The sequence below is a fragment of the Poecilia latipinna genome, unplaced genomic scaffold (genome assembly GCF_001443285.1).
Source record: "Poecilia latipinna isolate Pla-1442-1.1 unplaced genomic scaffold, P_latipinna-1.0 Scaffold432, whole genome shotgun sequence".
Taxonomy (NCBI): Eukaryota; Metazoa; Chordata; class Actinopteri; order Cyprinodontiformes; family Poeciliidae; genus Poecilia; species Poecilia latipinna.
In genome coordinates, this window is record NW_015113048.1 from 178686 (window position 1) to 189847 (window position 11162).

General features: G+C 37.3%; 2 protein-coding genes across 4 annotated transcripts; both read left to right on the forward strand.

Annotated features, from left to right (window-relative positions):
- Positions 1–1920: 1920 nt before the first annotated feature.
- rpl31 (ribosomal protein L31) lies at positions 1921–3944 on the forward strand. Of its 2 annotated transcripts, none has more exons than XM_015038165.1 (5): positions 1921–2009; positions 2474–2577; positions 2957–3082; positions 3680–3792; positions 3875–3944. In XM_015038165.1, exons 2-5 carry the CDS (start codon positions 2474–2476, stop codon positions 3904–3906), a joined length of 375 nt encoding a protein of 124 aa, XP_014893651.1. In that variant the 5' UTR covers positions 1921–2009; the 3' UTR covers positions 3907–3944. The 2 variants fall into 2 exon arrangements, with proteins under 2 accessions (XP_014893651.1, XP_014893652.1); XM_015038166.1 differs by lacking the exon at positions 1921–2009 and adding an exon at positions 2073–2097.
- A 756-nt stretch (positions 3945–4700) lies between these two features.
- On the forward strand, positions 4701–7271 carry chst10 (carbohydrate sulfotransferase 10). Of its 2 annotated transcripts, none has more exons than XM_015038168.1 (6): positions 4701–4954; positions 5254–5393; positions 5810–5916; positions 6044–6269; positions 6369–6474; positions 6628–7271. In XM_015038168.1, exons 2-6 carry the CDS (start codon positions 5300–5302, stop codon positions 7178–7180), a joined length of 1086 nt encoding a protein of 361 aa, XP_014893654.1. In that variant the 5' UTR covers positions 4701–4954; positions 5254–5299; the 3' UTR covers positions 7181–7271. The 2 variants fall into 2 exon arrangements, with proteins under 2 accessions (XP_014893654.1, XP_014893653.1); XM_015038167.1 differs by having other exon boundaries at positions 4702–4957; positions 5256–5393.
- The last annotated feature ends 3891 nt before the right edge of the window (positions 7272–11162 follow it).

Below are 11162 nucleotides of genomic sequence, written 5' to 3' on the forward strand. Positions count from 1 at the left end.
GGCCATTAGGAGTTTTCCAGCAGTTTCAGATTGTTTATCATATCAAACAGTTCTGCATCTTGTTTGCTTGTCCATGAACCTCTGGGATAAGAAGAGGTGGCAGAGTTCCTTCTGAAAAATGGGGAAAGATTGTTTTAAGAAAATTACATTTGTGAATGAAGAACTTGCCCATGATAATTATTACATTTAGTTGCCTTTCAAATTTCTTTTCTTTTCTCAGGGTCCCAAAAATGTCATTCTTAGAAAATCCAGGTAAGTTTGGAGTTTTAGGGAAAAGCCCGTAGTGAACATCATCCCACAAAGCTTTACAATTCACAAATTCGTAGAAAAGGTGTTCAGTCGACTCAATATCACCAATGCAAAAATAAACTAGTGTTATCATCAATAGCAAATCGAAGTCTAAGGAATTCCTTCAGGGGTGGAAAGATTCTGAAGTTGACTTCCTTGGCTTTTGGAGGAACTGGAAGATTTAAATAATTTGTTCTAATTTTTTCCCTTTGAAAAGAAATGTAATATATAATTTGGATTTGATACAAAAGGAAACAAAGTACTAGAGAAGCATTCCCTCATTTTTGAGTTTTTTAGTTTATCTGAAATAATAAACTTCTGGTTAATAAGAAGTCCATTAACCAGAAGTCCAGGGGGTTTTGTAATCAGGGTTCTCATAAAAACATTTAACTTTACATAAAATATTTGGGGGAAATGGCTCTAATAATTTTTTTGAAATTCACTTTTATTTTAAGGTTATATTTAACATGGAAGTCTTCAAAAGACATAATGCCTCCATTATTTAATAAATGCATCACAGACCAAACACTTTGTTCTAGCCAAGTATGTGCAAAGATTAATTTATTAATTATTATGCAACGGCAGTTCCACAAGGAAGTATTGTGTGGGCTATAGTTATGTTTATCTCCAATGTAAAACTTGCTGGTTAAAGAAGGAAAGTTTAACAGGCAGATTTTTAATTTCAAAGTTGCATCTAAGAAGGAAACTAACCACCCAGATTTGAAAATATATATTTTACATGGAATATGGAACCATATTGCATTATGATTTGTTATAAAAGACCGAAGCCAGTTTATTTTTAAAGTGCCATTCATGCTGTCAAATTCAATAGCTTGCACACATTACTACACTTTTATTAATTACTCTTTCACAAAACAATTTAAAAACCAAAACCTGGACAGTTTTTATATCAGGGTAGGGGTGCTTTTTGGGAAAAAAAAAAACAAAAAACAAAAAACCATATAATTTAGATAAATTGGGTATATCTGATTGGTTAATTTCTCATGTAGTTATTTAATAATTATGTTAAAATACTGGTTCCTGGTGTATGATTCAATAAAATGATTAATAATTAATAATCTACTGTTTTTTCTGTTTAGTTGACTGTGTTTGATTATAAGGATTTACTCCTTGTGATGAAATCAACAAAAACAAAAATAATTACTTTCATGGGATTTTCTGCCTTTATTATATTAATAATTAAAGCCTTTTGATGGATTAGGGTTAGGTTTTTTTTTTTTTTTTTTAACAAGTTTGGTAGTGATCTAACCATTATATATAATAGAAAGTTAGTGAAAAACCACTCCATGGGGCTTCATTAAAGTCATTCTAAATAGTTATAATATAAGTCTGTCTGGAGAGCAGAACAGCTTTTCTCGGAAATACAAAGGTTCTGGAAAAAATAAGTGCCTCGGTCATCCTTCCACAAAGGGAAACCGGTAAGTTCCAGCCGCAAAAGTCCTTGTTTGTTTTCGGGTTATTAAATTTATAAATTATAATTGATTTATTTCCTTAACTTTAAGTAGTTGTTTCAAATGTTTTTATATATGTTTATCAATGTCATTATTTGCCAAAAAAATGTAGTTGACTCTAAAGCATTGGGAACCACTATTCATCTATCTGTTTCTAGTGTATTTTATTTCCAACGGACCCATTTCCTCCAACCACTCCGCTCTGATTTTGGTCCGTCCTTCCGACTTCCGCCTCAGCTACGAGCCGAGGTGAGTACGTTTGTCGGGATCAAAACCATCTACAATCCATCACCATCTTCTGTTTTAAAAGCAAAAAAATTATGCTTTAGCGTTATAAGTATGTATATAAGGACAATATAAAATGTCACATTGTGTTTTAGATAGTTTAACGTATGATTTGGTAGTTACAATTATGAGATGTAGCAGGGGATCGGGAGATGTGGCTTCAGCTAGCGTGGCTAATCCAAGTACAGTTACTCTGTTTTAGAAACAGAATTGGTCCTTTGTCAAATTATTTTTATTGCGTTTTCAGTTTATATAAACTGTAATTTGTGTATTATTTGTAATAATGTCATAGTTTGCCAACTTAATGCTAACGCGGCGGTTTTCTGTGTAAGATTGATACGAGTTGAGGTTGAAGCTGCTTTGTAGTTTTAGCACTTGTTCCAATAGCAACTAAATCGGTACTGTAATATATTATTAATGTTCTCCAGATGGCCCCAACCAAGAAAGGAGAGAAAAAGAAGGGGCGTTCAGCCATTAACGAGGTGGTGACCAGAGAGTACACCATCAATATCCACAAGCGCATTCATGGAGTGTGAGTACTGCAGAAAAACAGAATATTGTAAGCGTAGTTTGCCATTTGTGAAACTTATGTTTGTGTTTATTGTCAAGCCAGGTAAATTCCAATATTTGGCATATTTTTTTAACATTAGGACAGGTCAAAATACTAAAATGTATTGATTCCTTCAACATATTTTTGTTGATGGAGATTAGAAATGCAATAAAAATCAAAACGGTCTCTGTTTATGCAGATTTCCATCACCGTTTAATATTCTTGATTGTGCATAGAGAGCAAAAAGTTATATTTAATAATTGCTGATAAACTGCAAATGGTTGTGTAAACAATCCGACAATGTGTGAATTTCATTTCGTCCCCCTTTCTGCTGTTAATGTGACTGAAATGTCTCGTGCAGGGGTTTCAAGAAGAGGGCTCCCCGTGCCATCAACGAAATCCGCAAGTTCGCCATGAAGGAGATGGGAACTCCTGATGTCCGCATCGACACTCGCCTCAACAAGGCGGTGTGGAGCAAGGGGATCAGGTCAGTCAGTCTGTCTGATTTCCACTGATAAACAAAAAGGAAATTAATAGGCTTAACATCAAGAAAATCATTATTTGAATTTCCCACTTTTTTTTTTCATTTGAAACGCATGATGGTGCATTTAATGCATTTCACTGCGCCAGGAGGCTCTGGCCTTATGTAATATGAAATTGCACCTAAATCATAGTTTCATTTTGGCTGCCCTCTATCCACTAATGTGTGCAATGTGTTTAAAAGCTCTACATTAATATTTCTTTTTGTGGTTGGGATCATTGGAAAATATTGGACGAATTTTAACTCAAGTTGGTGACAATTGTACGTAGGATATATTACATACATACTGATCTGAATCTGCTACCTGTATAGCTCCATATATTGTTTTTGTGCTTTCTGGAATTGATACATTCTGCTGCAGAAATTATTCTTATTATTTTTTGCTGATTTAATTGGGCTGTTGGTTCTGATGAAAAATCAAGATGTCAATAAAACTGAACTTGGACGTAGCGGTGCAAACAGATGATACCTACGAGGTTTTATTCCATCTTGTTTGGCACTTGAAGCAGCTGTTCAGTCGACTTCTCCTGATGTGTTGTGCAGGAACGTGCCGTACAGGATGCGCGTACGGCTGTCCAGGAAGCGCAACGAGGATGAGGACTCTCCCAACAAACTCTACACCCTGGTCACATACGTTCCTGTCACCACATGCAAAGGTAAATCCTCAGGCCGCTGGCTCTGAAGCGTCTTTACTAGCAATATAGCTGTTTAATCATTTGTTTCTCCTTTTCCCAACAGGTCTGCAGACTGTCAACGTTGATGAAAATTAAATTTGTGGAATAAATGAAAAATAAAAAATAGAAAAAGCTTGTCTTTGTCTTTTGTTTAGCTCACTCTTGTCACTTATTTGTTCCCATAATAAGGAACATGGCGAAAAGGCCAGATGCATTTCTTTATAAAGATGACCTGAAAGTTTACAGACTGAACTTTCTCAAATCTCATGTTACAACCATGGAATTTTAAATGTATTTTACTAGAGTTTTGTCAGGCCAATACAAATGAGAGCATGATGGGAAATAAGACATTTTCTTCTGTTTATATTTGTAGGAAAAGTAGTTTCCAACTTAAGATTTGAAAATTGATCTAAAGAATATGTTTAATAGTCATTTCTTGTGGAAATTTCATCACAGTCAAAGTGAAAAATATGCCAAAACGGGCATTTTTGTTTGTATATGTTTTAACCAAAAGTTAGTAAGAGTTTTGATTAAATATGGAAGACAAAAATCAGAATTGGATTTTAATCAAATAATTTTGAGAAAGCAGACAGCATTCTGACTATTAAAGCTAGAATCATCCTTTTTGTTCCATAAGTGGGAAATTTAGGCTGTCAAGATGACAGTGGACAGAACAAGAGAAACAAATGAAAAAGAATCAAATACAGTAAGGTGTAGAGAAAACATACAAGCTAGACTGAAATAGATATGAAAATATTAAATAGAAAAATACATGTGCATATATATACATAAATATGTATCTTTAATCAAAACGTTACATTTTCAAGTGAGAAGCTGTAAATAAAAACGAAAATGTTTCTAAGCCTTTAAAAAAAAAATAATTTAGGTCCCTTGAATATTTATCCATCTATCGACTTCATCTCCACAGCTTGTCACATGAACGCATTCAAGTCTGAGCATTTAGAACAAGAAAAACGGGAGACGCCAAATCTAGGGTGCAGTGACGCGGTCCCGTCGCTGGGAGGAGCTGTTCATTTTGCCTGCACTTGGATCGGATGGAGTGAAAAACACATTAGCTTCGATAGCAATGGCTAATGTTTACTCCTTATTTAGCTTAGCTGTGCGCTTTCTATAAGTCAACATAAAGGTAAGAGGAAATGCTTTACTGGCTCACTATCTGCTTTGTCACCTTTTATGAACCTCGCAGAGATAAACTAAGGGATATGCGGGATGTCAGGGACGAGCAGGCGTGGCTTGCTAACTGGCTAGATACCTAACTAGCCAATTAAAGCATTTTTATATAAACTACTGGAGCTACAAATGCTAATATTTTATAGAAATTTGTACCACCCAGCGATTTTCTCAATGACACCTCTTTGAATCGCCTTTCGCATGATTACGTCATGTTTTAGGCGTCTCATTTTGCGTGTTGTAAACCTGTCCAGGTGCGAGCTTCTGCTTTCCATGGCCGTGGGCTGATGTGCACATCATGCGGCACCAGTGGCTGCTCCTCGGGGCTTGTGGCTGGGTCCTGCTCGTCCTCATGTTTGTCAGTAAATTCATCAGCTTTAAAACTATTGAAGGTAAGATACTGGTCACCGGTGCTATATCTTCATGCAACACTAGATTGAAAACAATCAGGAGACATTTCAGAAGCTTATCGGTCACAGAGAATGGTTACTGTAATTAAAGCTAAAGATTGTCAAAAGAAATATTAGATGTGCAACATTTTGTTCATTCTACCTTTGCTTTTCATGCAAATTTTTTAAACTCTTCTATTTACTTCTTTTTTTCAGCTACATTTTGTGTTAAAATACAAAACTGTAGTGATAAGACTCCAATATATATATTTTCTTTCAATACTGATGTTTGGGCTGTTTTTTTGGTTATGATGGCACACTTTGGTATTAGAAATATTTCAGGACGATAAACGGATGATTTATTTCATTTTATTCTGCATGTTTAGAAGTCAGATTAACATTTGTTTGTGCTTTCCCAGGTTACAAGAAGCGACCTGCTCAAAGTTGGACTGTGGGAGATACAAAGGTGGCAAAACTGGCATCTGTGCCGAGCACATTAAAGCAAAATCAAACACCATCACATCAGGTGAGAAACTCATTTCAGATATTTTTTATTTATTTATTTATTTATTTTTTACCTCTTTCCTATTCACACAAAAAATGCTGTGAAATTCAGTCCATCAGTCATGGCAGCTCTTGTGTGATTGTCTCAGCCCTCAGTTGCGGCCACCGCGTCAGACTGGCAGGAGGTCTCGGAGAGCCGACTCGAGCATCTTTCAGCCGTGTGCAAGAACAGCAGCCTGAGGAATTTAACTCACGTCTCGATCAGCAAGTTCGTCCTCGACCGCATCTTTGTCTGCGACAAGCGCCAGATCTTGTTCTGCCAGACGCCTAAAGTGGGGAACACACAGTGGAAGAAGGTGCTCATTGTGCTCAATGGTGAGTACGGGATGGACTGCTGCACATTTTACTGGCGTTACAGTGGGAATTTACAAGGATGAAGCTTAGAAAGTTTCTGGTTTGTCTTGGCTGCTGCAGGAGGTTTTCCCAGCGTGGAAGAAATCCCAGAAAACCTCGTTCACGACCACGACAAAAACGGCCTGCCCCGCCTGTCTTCATTCTCCCCGCAGGAAATAACTGAAAGGTTGGTTTTGTTTGTGTGTAAATTGCATACCGCAGACAATCTATTTTCTTTTTTCTTCCCTGCAAGTGCAATGGATCAAATTTCATGAAATTTAACATGCCTCGTAGGAGTTTTTCAAATTTACTTGTTAATCCTTGCTGTCTGCCTCACCAGGTTGAACTCTTACTTTAAGTTCTTCATCGTGAGAGATCCCTTCGAACGCCTCATTTCTGCATTCAAAGACAAGTTTGTGAAGAACCCGCGCTTCGAGCCCTGGTACAAGCACGACATCGCGCCGGCCATCATCCGCAAATACCGCAAGGTCCACCGCGAGAGCGACCTGGCCGCCTCCGGCCTGCACTTCGAGGACTTCGTCCGTTACCTGGGAGACGCCGAGGGCCGCCGGCGGATGGACCGGCAGTTCGGGGAGCACATCATCCACTGGGTGACGTACGCGGAGCTGTGCGCGCCGTGCGAGATAAACTACAGCGTGGTCGGGCACCACGAGACCCTGGAGCACGACGCGGCGTTCATCCTGAGAGCAGCCGGCATCCACCAACTGGTGTCGTACCCGGCCATTCCTCCGGGCATCACGCGCTACAACAGGACCAAGGTGGAGCACTACTTCTCAGGGATCAGCAAGCGGGACATCAGGCGTCTCTATGCACGATACCAAGGCGACTTCCAGCTGTTTGGCTACCCGACGCCAGAGTTTTTACTGAACTGAATGGGAAAACTGAACTAGGGTGTTGGATTTGAGCATCCTTGCTGCCATAGGAAGAGCAGACTTTAAAATAAATTGTCTACTTTTACTCCCATGGTTTTGTTGGAATAATCGGTGTGAGCTGTGTTGAATTATCATTTTACTGAAGGAAAGTAGTCAATATAATAATTAATGAGAGGTGTAAATCAAACGAAGAACACATTTAACGGTTTTATATTTAATAATCATGTTTGACTTCTTATCTGTTATACAGGTATATAGTCCTGTAAATGTAGCTATATTGTTGCACTGTTTGGATCTCCTGATTCAGGGATTCGTTATGGATGATGCTGCAGGTGCATCTCAGTAAATCAGAATACCATTGAAGGGGCAGTATTATGTCAAATTGACTTTTTTTTTTTATTGTTATCTTTACATCATGTTATAATGTTACTCCCTCATCAAAAACATACCAGGAGTGTTGCCTTGATTGCATGTTTGAAAAACCCTTCAGTCTCACAAAAAAAACCCCACTAAACTGCCCATTTAAAAGTGTATTTTAGTTGAACCATGTGTACTATGTAGATTAATTAAACAAATTGAATAATGTTTGCTAAACTGTTTAAACTCCTTGGTGATGTTTTCAGATGCGCCTGCGCAGCTGCAGATCCTGTTCTGTTACAACTGAAGGTCCTCTTTGAAGAACAAACTGAGCACTTGTGGTTTTTCATTAAGGTTTTTATGACTTATAGAACAGCATTAACTTTTTTTACATTTTTATAATAATGAAGTATAATAACGAGGCAAACAAATGTCTTGTCAAGGAAAAAAATAAAACCTGGGGAAGGTTAATATAGGTGTAATAATGAACTGAAAAACTGACTCCCTTTGCGCCGACACTGGATTTTGAAAGCTACTTTTTTTTTTCTACAAGAAGTGTAACACTTAAATGTTCTTAACATGACTTGCAATTAAACATTTTTATTAAATGTTGATATTTATATTAGGAATTTGGTGACGGGTGGCTGCAAGTTTTAAAGCATTATTGGCTCCCTGTGGGTAGTTTGTGTTTCAGAGACCGGGTTTAAAATAAAGGCGTAAAATATCTGTGTGGTGGTTTCCATTTGTTGTGCTTTTGAATTTTGTGCAAACAACAAATAATTTAAAGGGATGTACGACAAAACTTGTATATCTGCTTTGGATTCACTTGACATTTCAGTAGTGTGGTTTCAAAGAAACAGTGACGTCTTTGTTTCCTTTCTGTTATCCCAATAACTTGCTGTAACAATTCACAAAAAAAAAAAAAGTAAAGTGGACAACTTGAAGAAGCAATTTCTGCCTAATAAATATGACAAGCTAGCATCTTCTTAGATATTGCTTAGAATGACCCAATCTTTTAAAAAAAATGTATCGAAACAGCGACGTAATGATCAACTCTGGATGCAGTGACACCAAAGATCCACGAGGTGGCGGTAAATACTTGAATTAACAGTGACACCAGCTTTGAACTCCAATGAACCCTTGATCTAAATGCCACCACTCGAAGCTGTTACGGTGAAATATTGGATTAGTAAATGTCACCTGATGTGTGTCCAAAACAAACATGCCAGATATAGGATAACAGTAATCACATCAACACAAGGAACAGAGTTTACATTTATTATCTGCTGCTGAATGTTCGCGTTTGGTTTCTGGTATCTTTTTTTGAGACTAATTTACTAAGCGTTAGTCATGTTTTGCACTGTTATACTCATAAATATTGAATGTTTCCCCATTTTGTCATGTTGCAACCACAAGCTACATTGTGTTTGAATTGGAATTTATGATACAGACAACACAAAAAGTGCTTAATTGTGAACCAGGAGGAAATTATGCAAACTTAAGCTAATTTTTAGTGCAAAAATCAGCCAGATTGTACGTAAAACATGTAAAAGAAACAGAATAGTGGTTTTTGAGGACTGAAGTTGCAGTTCTCTGTGTCTAAATCATTCAATTGTGACATTGATTATATGTTTTGGGTCTCTGACCTTACGGAAGGGAAACCTCCACCCCAGTCTCGAGAGGGGTGGAGGATGTTAAGGTTAAAGTAAGGTATTTGGTATCCACAACACAGAGTGTATGTTGTAATATACTCTTTCCATGTTCAGATGATGGATTGGACAATGCTCAGCAAGTCGTCGAAAGCTCGGGTTGTTAATTGTGAATATATAAATGCATGTCACACTTTTCAGATTTTCTTTCACTTTACATTTACAGACTACTTTGTGTTTGTCTACTAAATAAAATACATTGAATGAAAAGTTCTCTGCATTTTCTCCCTCAGCTTTGTTGCTTTCCCCCCAGCCTGCCCAACTGGTTCCTCCTGTCTTTTTATTTGCATGTCTTGGTAAAGTTTGTTCAAGCAACAGATTGTCTGTCTCTGGTTGGACCTTTCACTGTGCTGTGGCGGTAATTAACTGACATCCTGCCTTTTGCTTTTGCTTTGTTAGAAAGCATTCAGAGCATGACGCCGTGTAGCGCGCTTAAAGGATTTATGATTATTGGTGCAGCTGCAGAATGGCTTGAGATAAAGACGCAGAGCCATGATTGAACTACATCAATGGACTGAGTGAGGTTTGCAGAAATTACAGCTTTTAGTACATCTGACTCACCTGCAAAACTGTACTGATTTTTAACTGGTTTACTATTAAGATAGCAATCAGTTCTGGAAATTATTGTAGCAAAAAACAAAAAATCCTTACTTATTTTTCTCCTAAAGCTCTCCGGTGTGCCAACTGTCCAGACACAACATCCCCTCCTGATTCTGCTCATCTGCCACACCCATGCTTACCAGTGTGAACATTTTAGGTCAATGTGCACACGTCCAGGCCGGCGTCTGCCCTCGTCTCACCTGTCTGCCCACTGAGGTGCTTTGTGTAAACACCAGCATGCGGGCTGATGTCCGTTGGACAGTTTAGGCAGGAATTGTGTGTTATCATCACTGTATCCACGCTCACTGAGGAGAGACCCAGCCCTAATCTCTCTGTGTGCAGCCAACCGGCTTCCTGTGTTTGAGGGATTCTCTTCTAAATCAGCGTGAAGCCAGAGGACAGCAAACAGAAGAGAAGCTCTGCTGGGGTAGCTTCACCTTCAGCATAAAAGAAAGACAGATACAGTTCCTGATGTCACCGTGACACAATAAAAGAGGAAAAATACATTGATACGTAGGAAAATAACAATAGATTGGTTGAAAATCTGGAAATGGGCAAAATCATGTGCAAAGTGTGGTTTAATATAAAGAATTTTTTTAAAATGGCAATATGATGAACAGATGAACACAAAGAGAACAAGAGGGAGTAAAATCACATATTTATGAAAAAACATATCTGAGCATATAATTGAACAAAACAAACAGGGAAACGAGAAAAATATGTATATATATAAAGAAATAGCCCAAAACAATATCAAAACACTCACAAAAATGCATTTGAGGTCTTATCGATTATGGTAAAATACCAATCTGATTAAAGTAATAAATTGTTTTGAAGAGGCAGGAAACTGAAAAAAAAATTGCTCAAAATTACTGGATATAAGCAACTAGCAAACTGCAAAATACATAAATAAACAAATACATTTGAATAAAATGAAAGAAAGTCAAAACATCCAGAATGTACAAACTTTTGTTGTTCAAAGATTTATATTTTGCTTCTTTATGTGGTGACTAGCTCTTTGATATACTTTCTACTTACTTTATTCAATAGACCATTTTCTCCGATCTTATAGTGACTTGATTTTTCTCAAATTTCTCAAATATACACAAAGATCCTCTTCTAAATAATACATGAACTGAATTGTATCTGCTTGAAATAAGCAACAAATAACAGGCATAAATGATCATTGGAGGTATTTGTACGTACGTAACCTGTTTATTTTCTATTTTGATTGCAGTAAAAGCAACAAAATACCCAGATATCTATATGCTTATCTATACAGTTTCCATACATATATTATATGTAATAAATGTTAT